Genomic DNA, 17,348 nt, shown 5'->3' with positions numbered 1-17,348 from the left:
CTACTTGTTTACAATAATGTATACACTATGTGTACATGTTTATCAAGTTTGATAGTTATGGTTAATCAATGAGGTGAACATGCTGTGGACCTTGTTATCAAACAGAAACACATGGGTTGTGTGACCCGCCAACCAGACGAAAAAATCTGCAACAGCCTCGGGTTTTCAAATTTGGCCCGTTTAAAATAAAACACAAACCCATATGATTTTCTCATAAATGCGTCAAAAATGTCACATCTACTCTTAAGTATGAAGCCAAAGCCATATGCACAACATATTACGGGTTCTCGCTTTCCCAGTTCACAAGTACGTGGGTTCACGAGCCAACACGACACAAAATAAAATAAAATATAAAACCAAAAACGACTGTTCCATAATTAACCGACAGCCAACTGCTTCTCAGTTCTCACACGGTGTACGCTTGTTGGATCGTCTCTATGTCAAGACCCTTCAGTCTAACCACCGACTCCACGTGACCCTTCAATGTGTGCAATTCTCTCAACCTAACAAAAACCCAAACACCATTCACAAAATATAATAATAATAATAATAATAATAATAATAATAATATAATAATCCGAAAACATAATTACAAAAATAATATTATTTCGGTCATACCTTGCGATTTCAGCCCTTCGTTTAGCTTCTTCTGCCATTTGATTAAGTTCAGAGACATTGGTGCGGTTATCAAACATCTTAGTGTCAGGAACTTCAAGTCCGTGAAGGGTACGTTGCGCGTGGGCCCATTGAAGCTCACGTTGCTCCTTTCCAAAGTCCTTTTGTCTCGTGAACGCAATCTTAAAAACCCCCAAAATTAAAAAAATATCATTAGACAAAACAAAACATTTTCACCGAACTTTATACCACATATTTACATACCCTGTTCTCAATAACAAGGTCCCAGGCCCGCCCGCTAAGCGCGTATCGGATAAAGAACTTGATGAGATCGAGCGGGAAATAGAATACAATATTGTAGAGCCATATGACTCCCGCCCATCCCCACCCGATTCCTTCTACAGCCGCAAAGCTCCAGTTGGCATAAACCGCGATTAAAGTAGCAATCTGGGACAAACCGAAAACAATGATATTATTATTATTATTAGTTTATTCATGGTTATTTTAGAAAAAAAAATAAAAATATTAATTTACCAATTGGGCAATTGCAAAAGCGATAATGAGCAGCCAACCGGGGCGTTCAACAAACGACCAGCTTCTAGATCTCGTTACGAAAATAAGAGCTTGACTGATTGTGCTGACTTGGAGGTATATTGCTGACGCCAGCTTCCGGAAGTCATCGTGAGCGGTTTTTTCGAGTGTTGGCACGCCAAATGTACGCTGGAGATATATTAATAAAAAAATAAATAGGTATGACATGTCAGTGTGTAATCTGTACACATAGAAGCCCATGTAACATGTAAGTGATGACATAACAAATTAACAACTCATGCAGTGTCATTTTTTATAAGTTTCCGTTTTTATAACCGTTGTTTTTAAAGGTTTCGAGCCAGGTAGCGGTGTATATAATATAAGCCAAGACGCTCGTAAGCTAATCAAGATCGGCTCAATAAAAGTTCAAATCGAGCTTAACTCAAGCCTAAAAATAAGCTTGTTTAATAAGCTATCCCGTGCCCGATCTTCAAATATCGAGTTGGCTCACGTGCCTAAATGAGGCAATTATTTATGTAACTTTTATTTAATATATTAGTATGCATTTAGATAATAATAATTATTATGTGTAAAATTATGATATAAAAATAACTAAAAAATACTATGTAATTTAAAATATATAAAAAGAATAGATATTATAAATGTATATAAATTAATTAAAGAATAATAAACAAGCCGAGACCAAGCTCAAGCTTCAAAAACAGAGCTCAAAACGAGTTGAGATCGGGTTTGGCTCGGTTCGCCAATCTTGTGACTGGTAGAGAAGGCATAAGATAAGATGCCTAAATCATAAATGCACATACCGGAAAGAAGTCTGTTTTATAAGCCGCCCAGAAAAATATAACTGTCATCATGGCCAAATAACTACCAAGAACCACCCCCGTAGTGAAAATCTCAGCCAGTTTCCAGCTATCGGGAAGAGGCGACGGCTTCACTCTATCCTTTGATATAGTCATTATGGTTCCTGAAATGAAATATTATTCTTATTATTATTATTGTTATTATTATATCTTTTATCTAATAAAATGGATTTGAGAAGAGAAAAAAAAAACACGAACCATCATTCAGGATTGCGATGATAAGCACCATGAAAGGCGGGAAGTCAAACCTCCAAATCAAAGCCAGCAGCATAAAACCGAGCTGACACACGAAAATAACAATAAAAATATTAATAATAAAGTTAAAAATATCAATATTACACACAAAAACATTAAATTCACGAGATAATACTATATAACCTACCACAATACGGATGGTGATTGAAACTGCATAAATCTGCCAAAATAACAAATATTGTTAAGACTAAAACAAATGTTCTAAAACGAGCTAGAGAAGGCTTAACAGGTCGGGTCAAACCGTGTAGTTTTTCATCCTTTGGAAGATGGCCCGACTGGTCAAAACAGCGCTGATGATGACGCTTAGCCCAGGCTCAGTAAGGACAATGTCAGAAGCACTCCGGGCTGCATCGGTTGCATCCGCCACCGCAATTCCAATATCAGCTTTTTTGAGGGCAGGAGCGTCATTTACACCGTCTCCAGTCATTCCACATATGTGTTTCCTTGCTTGTAAACGTTTTACTATCTCGTATTTGTGCTCTGAAACAATATCACAAGGTTATGTAACATTGTTATTATGTATAATATTAAATATGTTATATAGTTTCTATTTCCGTCAACTTAAATGGAATATACGTACCCGGGAAAACACCGGCAAAACCATCGGCTTTCTCAATAAGTTCATCGATGGGTAACGCCGCGATCGACTCGTCTTTGTTTTGACCGAGCAAAGCTGAGGATGGATACATATTGGTTCCCATACCGAGACGCCTTCCGGTTTCTTTCCCAATTGCCAGCTGATCACCTGTTAAAAGATGGAAAATTTAGTATTTGGCGGAGGTTGACCAGGTTAACGGGTCAAACTGAGTTACTTTTTTAGTGCTTGAGCACTTACTTTTTCATCAATCTTTCTATCGATAATTCACGTGTTAGATATGATTAAGAAAATAACAAAAATTGTAAATTTTGTATAAAAATTAGGAGTTTGTACAAAGTTGACTTTTTGAGGTCAAACCTAATACCATTCAAAACCAAAACAGAAACCGATTTTCCAGCGAATTAAACCAAAACTTTACCAATTTGTAAATACATTCATTATGCTTCTTGTCCAGTTATCCTTGTCAATTTCTTGACTAAGAAACCATATTTATTGATTATTCATAACAATATGTTTGACCTCAAAAAGTCAAAACAAAAGCTTCCAAACAAAATGCACCTGTAATCATCTTAACATTCACGCCAAGATTCAACGCCCTCCGAATTGTCTCGGCGCTGTCATGACGTGGCGGGTCAAAGAGTGGCATTAGCCCAATAAACTGCCACGGCCCGCCAGGGCTCTCTTTCCGCCCCTCGGGGACTTCCTGTTTTCACAAAAACAAATATAAATAAAATAAACACTCAACAATCAAACCCTAAAACAAATATATATATATATATAGATCACCTGATATGCAACAGCAAGTGACCTTAACCCACGGTCTGCAAATTTATCAATGACAGCATGAACTCGGCGTTCTATGTCCGATTTGTTGTGTGCAAGATTCAAGATCTAAAATGATTTTGAAAACATATATTAATAAACTAAAAATTAATCTACCAAAAAAAAAATACACAATATTAAAAGAATACAGACCTGCTCAGGGGCACCTTTGCTGACTCTATGCATTTTACCGTCCTTGTCCAAATAAGTTAAAGCCGTACGCTTATCAGTTGGATTAAATGGCAAAAAGTGCAATTCTTGAACGTCAGCACGCGCCTATTAAGATACAAAATAAGTTACTTAAATAAGTTTTAAAATTATATAATTTTTAAAATAATATGCTTACCTCTTTCGGGTCAGCCAGCATACCAACAATTGCAGCATCGATCGCATCCTGGTTTTCGGTTCTGGAGGCACGAGCCGCCATCAGAACAACCGTATCAGCATCTACACCTTTAGCAAATACCTGACAAATAAATTCAACTCAAAAAGTCAAACCAAAAGTCAAGAACATAAAACTTGTTACAGAAAAAGAAATAAGATTCTTGTCAACTGCAAAACTGACCTCAATAAGATTCTTGTCAACTGTAAGCTTGTTCAAAGTCAACGTCCCGGTCTTATCACTACAAAGCACGTCCATTCCCGCCATTTCTTCTATTGCAGTCATTCTTTTTGTAATCGCACCCTGTAATAATAATACAAAGTTATAAACGCAATGTTAAGTTATCAACCATAAAAAATCTATAAAAATGTAATGCTTTAGGAAGTCATGAAACCTGTTGAGCTAGCCGATGGGACCCGATTGCCATCGTGACAGAAAGAACGGTAGGCATAGCGATCGGGATGCCTCCGATTAATAGCACGAGAAGATTATCAATCCCAGGCCGGTATTTTCGATCTTGAATCGGGAACATTACAATGATTTCAATAACCATTCCAACAGCAATAGAACAAATGCAGAAGTTCCCGATCGCGGTCAACACCTAGCAAGAAAGTCAAAAGTATGTGAAATCTTGAGGACCCGTTAACGAAAAACAAAATCTTGAAAACCCGGAATGTAAAGTTTGAATCTTGTTCGTGCTTACTTTTTGAAAGTGGCCGACTTGGTTTGTGCTATCGACAAGATGCGCAGCTTTACCGAAAAACGTGTGGACCCCGGTTGCAATCACAACAGCCTCGATCTCACCTTGTTTGCATGTCGAACCAGAATACACACCATCTCCGGGACCCTTTGTGACCGGGAGGGACTCACCGGTTAGAGCCGACTACAAAAGACGGTTTGGTTCATTCAGTACAAAATAATATAATATAATAGTTATAGAGAACCACAGATGGTTGACTATCGTTGACTGCTGACCTGATCAATCTTTAAAGGATCACCATCGAGCAAACGAGCATCAGCAGGAATAATGTCCCCTAATTTTATGCTAATTATATCACCGGGGACCAACATCGAAGCATCTTCCTCATTCCATTTCCCATCACGTAAGATCTTTTAACAAATTCATGAATATAATTAGTTAATCAAGAACAAAAGTGTTATTTCCAAATTGCTGAATTATGAAAAAACTAATGATATGAAAATAACTTTATAAAATTCATTATAATAATTAGTTAATCAGGAACAAAAGCATTATTTCCAAATTGTTGAACTATGAAAAAAATAAATGATATGAGAAATATTTTATATAAATTACTAGTATTAATTAATAAATCAAGAACAAAAACATCATATCCAAATTGTTTGAACTATGAAATAAATGACATAAAAAAACATTTATAAATTTCAGAGTAATAATTAATAATTCATGAAAAAAAACATCATATGCAAATTTTGAACAATGAAAAAATAAATGACAAAATTTTTTTTTTTATAAATTTCATAGTAATAATTAATAATTCCAGAAAAAAAGCATCATATCCAAATTGTTGAAACTATGAAAAAATAAATAACATGAAAAAACTTTATAAAACTTATAATAATGTTTAATAAATCAAGAACAAAATAATCATATCCAAACTATGAAAAATCTTTTGGTGGATGTAAAGTGGGAAAAAAGCTGGCTGTTCAGAAAAAAAAATGAAAAATATTTTATTAACTTCATAACACTAATTAGCAAATCAAGAACAAAAGACTCACATCCAAATATTAAAAATTATGAAAAAATAAATAAATTAAAAATCTTTTGGTGGATTTAAAGTGGGAAAAAAAATATTGCTGTTCAGAAAAAAAAAAATGAAAAATATTTTATAAACTTCATAACAATAATTAACAAGTCAAGAACAAAAGAACCATACCCAAATTTTAAAAATTATGAAAAAAATAATAATAATTAAAAACAAAAAATACCTTTGCTTTTGGAGCAAGACGAGCCATAAGAGCAGCTGCTGCATTACCAGCATTATTTTCTTCAATAAAACTAATTGTGGAGTTGATAATCAACAAAGTGATAATACCCACAAAGTCCTGCCAATCAGGAGGCTTTCCCTACAAAAATTTGAACCCAGTTAGGGTTTTCAAAAGGGTAAAATGGTAATTTATAATTTAAAATTTTCAAGAAAATCTTGAAATTCAATTTGGGTTCTTGGTTTTTAGCTCTTACTCCTCCATTAGCAAGTGCAATAGCCATAATAGCAGCAGCTTCCATCACCCATGATAAAGGGTTCCACATAAACCCCAAAAACTTCAAGAATTTGCTTTCCTAAACACACCCACATCATAAAGTTAACAAATTTATAAAAAAGTTCAAAACTTTTTTAAAAATCTTTAAAAAATTAACCTTTTTTTCTTCAAGCTTGTTATGGCCAAAAATGACCAATCTTTGTTCAGCAGCAGCAGTAGTGAGCCCATCTTTGGTACATCTCAAAGTCTCAAAAACCTCCTCAATGGGTATACTTTCCTGCAAAAAAAAACACACAAAAAAACAGTAAAAATCAAAACTTTATAACCAAAAACACAAAATTATGTAAAAATAATAAAAACCCAGATCCAAAATCATCCAAAAACCATTACCAAATCAACAGTTTCCTTCAAGACAGCTTCAAGAACCTCAGGCTTCTCTTCCCCCATGTTTCTTGAAAATTGAGTTGAAAATCAAGAAAGTGTAAAAGATTGTGAAAAGAAAAAAAACCCAAATGTGTGTGTGTTGATGAATTGTGGGTTTGGGAAAATAAAAGAGGCCACCTATACCAAATCTACAAGGCTGACTAGAGAGAGAAAGAGAGGTTACTAGTAACAGACAAGCCGAATGTTTTTTTATATAAATAAATTGTATATTGTTTTGGTTTATAAAACTGATGAACTAATGTTTGAATTAGAATATGTTATGGTGATTTAGGTTATCAACATCCTCAAAACAAAGTCAATAGATAGGTTTTGTTTGATTATTACAGATATAAAGCTCAATATTTATCATATAACTTAAGGAAAAAAAGTTGATTTGAATAATTAAAACTATTTATGTTCGCTAATATTCATCTCTACTAACAAGTCTAACAAATCATTAACTCCGTTAATTTTTTAATGACGTGATATGTTCATTCCCCAATCCTCATTCCAACGGCGACTCCCATGGCCTGCCAGCCACCATCATCACATGGTTTTTGCTACCCTATAACACACGAAGATGATAACTCATAGAAGATTAAGGATGTATGTTGGATATGTATAACTATTCGAAACTAAGTGAATGAATGGATTTGTTTATGGCTCAATATACTAACTTTAATTTCAACAAATCAACATGTTTAATAATAGTTAAGATAAAAAAATGAAAAATCAGCTAGAATAAATTATCAATGTCTCGCATTGATACTCAAACTAACTAGCATGAATTGTGATTTAAAGCGTAACTCATTTACCAATACTAGTAAGTTAATGACCTTATACATATTGAATAAGCCGCATATATGAATTGTTAACCCTCCAACCAAGACTAGTGTACTAAAAGGATAACAATATTGTGTAAACACGTGTATGGAACGTGGTAGATCAATCGATTTCAAATATAAGTTTTTATCTAACAAAATGAGTCACACAATGAGCATAATCAGGTTAAGGTAACAGTCATAGGGTTTCTTGAAGATACACTAGACATGATGGTCCTAAATGAACCTCATAAACTGAAAAATAAAGAAATCTCAATAAATTGTATCATGTCTAGAAATGTATAAAGTTGAAACAAAATTGACGTTGATGATAATTTTGTGTGTATTGTAGTGCTATAAATTATGGAAACAACATAAGCACGATTTGACAAGGAATATTTCATATAAACGATTAGCCAACAAGAAAAAAAAGTTACATAATTGAATTCTATCATGAAATATAAAACTTTTTGAACTAATAGTCCATCAAATTTACAACAAAACTCAAATAGAAACTAGTATAGCAAATTTATGTCTCAACTATACATCAAACGTTTGTATAGTGATATTTTTAATCATTAATTAAACGATATCAAAAGGATGTTGATACATACAGTACATACAAAGCTCTCCCTCTAAGCACATGAAAGGTTTTTAAGTTATCTGACATGGAAATTACCCTTTTTAAATAATGGTAAAAACTTGGTATGTGAGTACAGTTAAATGCAATTGTTATATTAATGTTTACTTTTTTTTTCTAGCTGTACACAACTAGATATATCATATTTAAATTAACCGACAAACTATAGTTCATAGTTCATGTCCAGTGAAGAGACATTGAAATGAGATATAGCAAATACTCTGATAGCTTTAAAGTATGAAATATATGAGTTTTCATTTTACTTGCCTAATGGAAATGTTTGGTTAGTCTTATAGAAACATGAAATGTATCCTAACACAATCTTATATCATGCTACATGTGTACGAGAGGAGTCACTAAATTCTTATATGAGCATAATTATACAACTCTGCTCGCCCTAAAGAATTGTTCATCAAATATCAAACGACATGTTTTAAGTGAGCTTCATATTTGTTTATGTGTTGATGCACTCGAAGTCATTAAGTATACAAGTTTTGAGCATTTTTTTTAAAAGATAGGCAGTGTCACACACGCACACACACATATATAGTAAATTGACGCGGTATTTATACATATTACACTTATTTCTCTTCAATAAATTATATCGCACCGATCTTTTTTGGTAAAATGTTTAATTGTAACATCCCGAAATTTCAAAGTGATATTAATTATATTACTTACTAATAGAGGGAAAGTTTACTCGGGTTGTCAGGAAATAAATAATAGAGTAGGAGTTGGTATGAGTCGGGCTAGTGTTGGATTAATGGAGACGGGTTAAATGAGAATGGGCCTTAGGTCCATGGGATTTAAGGGATATAAATATCCCCTAAACCCAAAATATCTTTCATTCCATTTGTTTTCTAACACCCCAAAACACACACACCACACACCACAACTTCGCCGGCCGGGCCAAGGGAAGAATCGGGCAGATCCGAGAGAGAGAGAGAGAGCGGTTGGTTGTGATTAACAAGTAAACAAGATCCAAACAAAGCTCAAAAAGGTATGATTCTTGATCTTTGAAGTTTAAAGATCCAAGCTTTTAGTGTATAAGCGACCGAAAATGGTCGGGAAGCGTAGTGGGTGATATTGAACCATAGAAAGGGTGTTAAAATCGCTCAAAATGCTGGAAAGAAACCGAACAGCGGCTGTCTGGGCAACTTCGCCTGCATCTGGGCAACTTCGCCTTCAAAGCGATGAACTTCGCCTGCAAGCTAAGTTCGCCTGATGAACTTCGCCTGCAAGCTAAGTTCGCCTGATGGCAACTTCGCTGTAAATTTAAGTTCGCCTAACTGGTAACTTCGCCTGAGGCCAAGTTCGCCTGATGACAACTTCGCCTGAAGCCAAGTTCGCCTGATGACAACTTCGCTGTAAAGCTAAGTTCGCCTAAGGTTTAACTTCGCCTAAAGCCAAGTTCGCCTGAGGTTTAACTTCGCCTAAAGCCAAGTTCGCCTGAGGTTTAACTTCGCCTAAAGCCAAGTTCGCCTAAGGTTTAACTTCGCCTAAAGCCGAGTTCGATTAGGAAATAAATTAAAAGCGATAAGTTAAAGTAAGCTAATACTAGGCCACCAGATTAGATCAGGCGAGTATTGATACGTGTAACTTGTACAGTCAGCCGAGCTCAGTTAAAGAAGGGATTTACAGCTACCAGAGGAAGAAGCAGAGTTCAGGTGAGTTTCTAGCCCCATTCCTTGTTATGTTTTCGGGGTTGTGTGCATACTCAATATGTTTGTTAATACACTTATCCTAAGAGATAAGTGTATGCCTTATGTGGATAATGTGAAATGTATGAATGATTGCTTGATGGTACGTGAACGATCTTCGGATATTGCACGTACTGTCAGGTTGTAACGCTATGTATAAGGTAAGTATGTTATGTATGTTTATGTGTATGAACATGATAGAGATAATAGAAGAAAGAAATGATAATGTATGGTTGTATGGTTACGAAAAGGGTACCGAGCCCTAATAATACTCGAGGTATGATGTATGGCTGTATGGTTACGAAAAGGGTACCGAGCCCTACTAATACTCGAGGTATGATGTATGGTTGTATGGTAACGAAGAGGGAATCGAACCCTACTAATATTCGAGAACTAAGGAACCGAACCCTACTAATATTCGATATTGCACGTACTGTCGGGATATAAATAAAGATATTAATATTGTATGTAATGTAAGGATGATGTATGAACATTATGAATGAAAGCTTGTCGGTACGTGAACGATCTTCGGATATTGCACGTATCGTCAAGGGAAGTGAATAGCTCCTTACATGGATATTAAATAATAACTTATAGATAGTGTTCCTTCTATGGAAAGTATAGTGTTCCTTCTATGGAAAGTATAGTGTTCCTTCTATGGATAGTAAAGTGTTCCTTCTATGGAAAGTATACAGAGTGTTCCTCCTATGGAAATTATATATAGTATGGTAATGGTAATGGTTCTTTTAATAGATATTACGTGACGATCCTCCTATGGATATTTATACGAGGTTAAGGTAGTAATATGTGTCTTCGGATACGGGAAGAAATATATGGGAATAAATTGTATGTTGCCTGATTAACTAGAACTCACTCAGCGTAGCTGACTTTTAGTATGCACGCAGGTGAGCTGATTATATAGTTAGCATGAGGTTGACACACGGCATGGATTGAACGGCTGGCATCTGAAGAAAGAAGTAAAGATGTTTTAAATATAAAGTTTTGTGTTATGGTATCAAAGAAAAGATTTAATGTTTTGTAACAAATGATTGATGTTTTATATTCCGCGAAAAGTTTTAATAAACTCTGATTTGAAGAACTGTGTTTATGAGTAAATCCGACGCTAAAGTAGGGTCACCGGGTTCGGGGCCTTACAAGTTGGTATCAGAGCAAAGTTCGAGAGATTTAAGCATCCTACATGCTTAGACTCGAACAGAGAATGGGATTAAAGTAAGAAATGAAAGAAGATGCCAGTTCAAGATAGCCATGTGTCACACAAGCAAGCTCGGTAAAGGTAAAAGTATATGATTAATTTCATGTATAACGTAAGAATGTGTAAGGAAGTTAGCTTAATTGCTATAGAAAGAATGTTTGAATGTTAGCTAAATTGCTAAAAAAGGAATGTGTGTATGCTAGCTTAATTGCTAAGGATAAGAATGTAGGTTATATGTATGATTATGGTTGTGTGTGAAGTAGAAACTAGCACAAGTGAAATCACAACGGGAAATATGTAGAACCTGAGGAGTAATGTTAAGAGTTAATTACACTTGGCCACTGTCATTAACTATTTACCTTACGAATCATGTGCTAAATAATTCCTAGAGAGATAACGTTTGTGTTTCCTTAGAGATAAGATAAATGACCGATACAAAGGAGGTCGTACTGGACGCTGTGGTAAAATACGTTCCAACCAGACACCCTTTTTGAAGAGGGTGACAAAGCGATGTACGAAAGCAGCAGGACTTCAACTTTAGGAAGTATTGAAGAAGGACCACACTTGGAGCTTGTAGTAAAATATTAATAGAGTTGCTAAAATTGTATCGCACTACAATGCCAAAAATGTTCTCTGAAGCATCAAATGCAGCTCGAACTGGGAAGTCCAAGTGGAGGCAACATGAAAGAAACGGAGATAAGCCAACTAGAATGAGTAAAGAAATGTAGTATGTCTGCAATGGTTAACTCCATAAAGGAACTTGCTGGGATCGGGAGTAACGAAGCGAATGATGAGGAAGCGGAGGTGATTGAGAAGGACGGTGATTGTCAAGATATCCTGAGTAAACATGCATGAAAGGATGAGGCTACATAGTGTAGTGAATATGAAAGAAGACGCTAAGAAGAATCTAGTTGTGTACCTGAGACCATATGGAAGAGACCACTAGCGATACTTTCGTTAAAATATGAGGATGGTTAAGAATTGTAAGGTAGAATTAGAAGGATGTGAGTTCCTTGCTACTCTTTATGATTGACCTTAAGATAGTTCGATGTCGTTTGGGACTGGATTTGACGTTTGAGCTTAAAGCTCGTATAGAAGGTAAGAATGAGTTGAAAATGTTTAAGTCTTTGGGTGACGGTACAGTGACGGTTTATGATATTAAGGAAAGTTCAAGGCTTAACGTCATTCCGATAAAAAAAAAAAAAGATGAAAGTATGAGGATGTGTATAGATTTCTATGAGTTGAACAAGCTTACTGTGAAGAATATATATTGCCACAAATGGATAATTTGTTTGATCAAATGCAAGGTGCGAGTTGGTCCTCGCAAATAGACCTCAGAGCAGGCTATCATCAGTTGAAAGTGAAAGAGGCAGACATCCCTATGACAACATTTCAAACGCGATATGAATACTACGAGTTTCTCGTGATACCGTTTAGATAGATGAATGCTCAAGCAACATTTATGGTTATGATGAATTAGGTATGTCATCCGATATTAGGACAAATATGTCGTTGCCTTCACAGAAGATAGTTTTGATTATTCAAGCGATAAGTCCGACCATGCTGAACACTTGAGAGAATAGTTGGAAACGCTGAAGAAAGAGTAATCGTTGGCTAAGTTTTCAAGGGGTACCATTGACACATTTCATAAGAAGCAGAAGGAACGGAATACGAGGCAAGAAGATGAGTGAGGCTGATAAAGGATTATGACTGTGGAATCAAGTATTATCCTGGTGAGGCTAATATGGTTGCTGACGGCCAGAATGTGGAGAAGATATCACGACATTTAAGTAGTATAAATTAATTAGTACTCCGGATTGCATTAGCAAGATCCACAAGGTACCTTTAAAAGTTATAAAGGATGAGAGCAAGATAAAAAAATAAATAAATGAATTCCCTAGTTACACCGAGAGTTGAAAGATAATACTTATGATGTGAAAATCAGATTTGGTCACCTGAGGATTCCACGTCATGGGTATCCTCGAGGCCAAATCCTAGATGAAGGTCATAAGTCTAGATGTCGGTTATAATGAAGGCGTATACTAATGGAAGTCACATGCTTAAGTAGAAGTCAAATGAAGATGAGTCCATGGTATGTGACAGCTATGGATATACTTGATACTTTGCATACACAGATAAGAACAACCCCATGTGTTACGAATATGGAGCCGACGGTCACACCGCAAGAGGATGCTAGAAACCAGGGACAAAAGGTGGAAAGACATGCAAAGAAAGCGTAGATATGGTTTAGACGAGTCTTGGCACAAATGATTAGTGAGTAATTGATAATCATGTGATCATGGAAGGAAGTCCTCTGGAACGGAAAGGATAGAATGGTATTATAAAAGAAAGTGAAGACATGCCAGAAAGGAAGTCGGTTAAGGTAATTGGTTACGATAGGTCAGGCAGCCTGATATGCAACGGCAAACAACAATGGATTCATAGGACAACGCGAGGCTTGATTAGTCAAGAAAGAGGGAGATGTATCATCATGGACTTCATGATCAAGCTACCTTGGACAGCTATAACTCATGAACCTTACATGTTGATGCAGAGCTGAAAATGAAAGAAGGTATAAGTGGTGACTTAAGGAGTTCTCCGACAAGTTATGCAATGGATGCGCTTAAGAATTGCAAGAAGTGTTCTCTCTCAAGGAATAGACAAAGGGATTTCTAAGAAGTAACCATTAAGAAGAAACTGAAGAGGTTTCTTTTCTTTTTTGGAATTAATATGTTTTGAACGTATTGCAAAGCAGTATATTTGCTAAAGGTTGTAATGGGACGGAATGATCATTCAGTGCTAAGTGTAATGATAGTAAGTGCAATGTTTCTATTTAAAGGACAAGAAAGAAGAGTATGCTTGTGGAAGCGATATGCACTTGCAAAGTCTGGATAAGAAAGTGTATCACCAAGGACTTCATGGACAGGCTACCTAGGAAGCTAAAATTAATTAACATCACTCGTTGATTGTAAGACAAAGGATAAACCGGTAAGTTAGGGAGCTAAGTCGGTTCAAGAAAGAATGTGAATACAGGAAGTATTCCTTTTACAAGGATTAAGCAGGTTTCGAGGACGAAACCTCTTATAAGGAGGGTAGACTTGTAACATCCCGAAATTTCAAAGTGATATTAATTATATTACTTACTAATAGAGGGAAAGTTTACTCGGGTTGTCAGGAAATAAATAATAGAGTAGGAGTTGGTATGAGTCGGGCTAGTGTTGGATTAATGGAGACGGGTTAAATGAGAATGGGCCTTAGGTCCATGGGATTTAAGGGATATAAATATCCCCTAAACCCAAAATATCTTTCATTCCATTTGTTTTCTAACACCCCAAAACACACACACCACACACCACAACTTCGCCGGCCGGGCCAAGGGAAGAATCAGGCAGATCCGAGAGAGAGAGAGAGCGGTTGGTTGTGATTAACAAGTAAACAAGATCCAAACAAAGCTCAAAAAGGTATGATTCTTGATCTTTGAAGTTTAAAGATCCAAGCTTTTAGTGTATAAGCGACCGAAAATGGTCGGGAAGCGTAGTGGGTGATATTGAACCATAGAAAGGGTGTTAAAATCGCTCAAAATGCTGGAAAGAAACCGAACAGCGGCTGTCTGGGCAACTTCGCCTGCATCTGGGCAACTTCGCCTTCAAAGCGATGAACTTCGCCTGCAAGCTAAGTTCGCCTGATGGCAACTTCGCTGTAAAGTTAAGTTCGCCTAACTGGTAACTTCGCCTGAGGCCAAGTTCACCTGATGACAACTTCGCCTGAAGCCAAGTTCGCCTGATGACAACTTCGCTGTAAAGCTAAGTTCGCCTAAGGTTTAACTTCGCCTAAAGCCAAGTTCGCCTGAGGTTTAACTTCGCCTAAAGCCAAGTTCGCCTAAGGTTTAACTTCGCCTAAAGCCGAGTTCGATTAGGAAATAAATTAAAAGCGATAAGTTAAAGTAAGCTAATACTAGGCCACCAGATTAGATCAGGCGAGTATTGATACGTGTAACTTGTACAGTCAGCCGAGCTCAGTTAAAGAAGGGATTTACAGCTACCAGAGGAAGAAGCAGAGTTCAGGTGAGTTTCTAGCCCCATTCCTTGTTATGTTTTCGGGGCTGTGTGCATACTCAATATGTTTGTTAATACACTTATCCTAAGAGATAAGTGTATGCCTTATGTGGATAATGTGAAATGTATGAATGATTGCTTGATGGTACGTGAACGATCTTCGGATATTGCACGTACTGTCAGGTTGTAACGCTATGTATAAGGTAAGTATGTTATGTATGTTTATGTGTATGAACATGATAGAGATAATAGAAGAAAGAAATGATAATGTATGGTTGTATGGTTACGAAAAGGGTACCGAGCCCTAATAATACTCGAGGTATGATGTATGGCTGTATGGTTACGAAAAGGGTACCGAGCCCTACTAATACTCGAGGTATGATGTATGGTTGTATGGTAACGAAGAGGGAATCGAACCCTACTAATATTCGAGAACTAGGGAACCGAACCCTACTAATATTCGATATTGCACGTACTGTCGGGATATAAATAAAGATATTAATATTGTATGTAATGTAAGGATGATGTATGAACATTATGAATGAAAGCTTGTCGGTACGTGAACGATCTTCGGATATTGCACGTATCATCAAGGGAAGTGAATAGCTCCTTACATGGATATTAAATAATAACTTATAGATAGTGTTCCTTCTATGGAAAGTATAGTGTTCCTTCTGTGGAAAGTATAGTGTTCCTTCTATGGATAGTAAAGTGTTCCTTCTATGGAAAGTATACAGAGTGTTCCTCCTATGGAAATTATATATAGTATGGTAATGGTAATGGTTCTTTTAATAGATATTACGTGACGATCCTCCTATGGATATTTATACGAGGTTAAGGTAGTAATATGTGTCTTCGGATACGGGAAGAAATATATGGGAATAAATTGTATGTTGCCTGATTAACTAGAACTCACTCAGCGTAGCTGACTTTTAGTATGCACGCAGGTGAGCTGATTATAGAGTTAGCATGAGGTTGACACACGGCATGGATTGAACGGCTGGCATCTGAAGAAAGAAGTAAAGATGTTTTAAATATAAAGTTTTGTGTTATGGTATCAAAGAAAAGATTTAATGTTTTGTAACAAATGATTGATGTTTTATATTCCGAGAAAAGTTTTAATAAACTCTGATTTGAAGAACTGTGTTTATGAGTAAATCCGACGCTAAAGTAGGGTCACCGGGTTCGGGGCCTTACATTAATGAGCTAACATAATTAGTCAAACGTATGAGAGACAAATACGTGTCTTGCTTTCTTCCCTAGATATGGTTTTGTCTTGCAGGATTTTTGTTGCCTAGGTTTTTAATAAGGCGTTGCTCCAAACTTATTAAGTTCACAACTAAGGGTAAAAAAACCATCCAAAAAATATTACATGTAAAAAACACATTTTTATGTCATCTATTTTTGAAATTTTACTATAAACACATATAGAAGCTGTTTTAATTAAATATTAATAAAATTAAATCAGGTAAAAAAAGTTTTATTATAGTGTCTTTTACATGTATTTATATGCCAAAACTCCAAAAAAAAATTATGCTAAAATTAATTTTTTACATGTGAAATCTAGTGTTATCATTGTCGCATCAGCCTATCTTGCGGCAATGCGGTTTTCATACTACTTGGGTCTAACTAGTATGATCATCTGTATTTGTATTTTATAGCTTTTTATTTATTTTATACTAACCAAAAGTTGGAAATGCATTTTAATAAATTTTATATATAAAAAATTCTACAAAATGAAATATGTTGAATATAACAAATTTGGTTTAAACTATAAACCGATAAGATTATAAGAATGTACATTTCATTTTCCAATTCACAGGCAGCCACACAAAGCATTTGAACAAAATTGATGATGCACCTAAACATATATGTTTTATTTCTTTCTTGGCAGAATTATATTTTTAATGGTACGTGCTCCGACATTTTATGCCCAAACAAATGACAACTAATCATCAAAAAGAAGACACAAGATGTCAAACTTTGTTTTGTTGCTTTCTTGGTTAAAATCTACTTATTTCATTAATAAGACAAATACTTATTTTGGTTTAAATGGTGTTTATGATTAGAAAATAAATGGTTTTAAATTATAATAAAGGCTTACTGCAAGTTTTATAAAAGTATTTTATTTCTCAAATAAAATATCCTATGAAAATCTAATTTTTCTGTCT

The 17,348-nt window shown here is 35.5% G+C and overlaps 1 protein-coding gene across 1 annotated transcript; it reads right to left on the bottom strand.

The window, feature by feature from the left end:
• Positions 1–186: 186 nt before the first annotated feature.
• On the bottom strand, positions 187–6,924 carry LOC143558527 (plasma membrane ATPase 1-like). The gene is made up of 21 exons (XM_077047356.1): positions 6,716–6,924; positions 6,483–6,602; positions 6,306–6,404; positions 6,053–6,190; positions 5,060–5,194; positions 4,788–4,967; positions 4,479–4,685; positions 4,268–4,387; positions 4,049–4,168; positions 3,856–3,978; positions 3,667–3,771; positions 3,439–3,583; positions 2,863–3,027; positions 2,524–2,762; positions 2,410–2,442; positions 2,226–2,307; positions 1,971–2,131; positions 1,150–1,335; positions 880–1,062; positions 619–797; positions 187–503 (listed from the first exon to the last, which is right to left on the bottom strand). The coding sequence occupies exons 1-21, from the start codon at positions 6,770–6,772 to the stop codon at positions 407–409; spliced, it is 2,874 nt and encodes a 957-aa protein (XP_076903471.1). The 5' UTR covers positions 6,773–6,924; the 3' UTR covers positions 187–406.
• Between the last annotated feature and the right edge of the window lie 10,424 nt (positions 6,925–17,348).

This window comes from Bidens hawaiensis, unplaced genomic scaffold, assembly GCF_021521415.1.
Source record: "Bidens hawaiensis isolate Kalapana, Puna unplaced genomic scaffold, B.hawaiensis_p1.1 tig00001087_1, whole genome shotgun sequence".
Taxonomy (NCBI): Eukaryota; Viridiplantae; Streptophyta; class Magnoliopsida; order Asterales; family Asteraceae; genus Bidens; species Bidens hawaiensis.
Note: the sequence above shows the minus strand (reverse complement) of the source record. Positions and strands in the feature narration are given on the sequence as shown.

Bases quoted from the DNA above. Each gene is read 5' to 3' on its own strand.
- LOC143558527 (XM_077047356.1), bottom strand. From the start codon at position 6,772: ATGGGGGAAGAGAAGCCTGAGGTTCTTGAAGCTGTCTTGAAGGAAACT. The intron at 6,405-6,482 runs GTTAATTTTTTA...GGGTGTGTTTAG, and splicing joins ACAAGCTTGAAGAAAAAAAG to GAAAGCAAATTCTTGAAGTT. The intron at 3,028-3,438 runs GTGCATTTTGTT...ATCTTTTAACAG, and splicing joins GAATGTTAAGATGATTACAG to GTGATCAGCTGGCAATTGGG.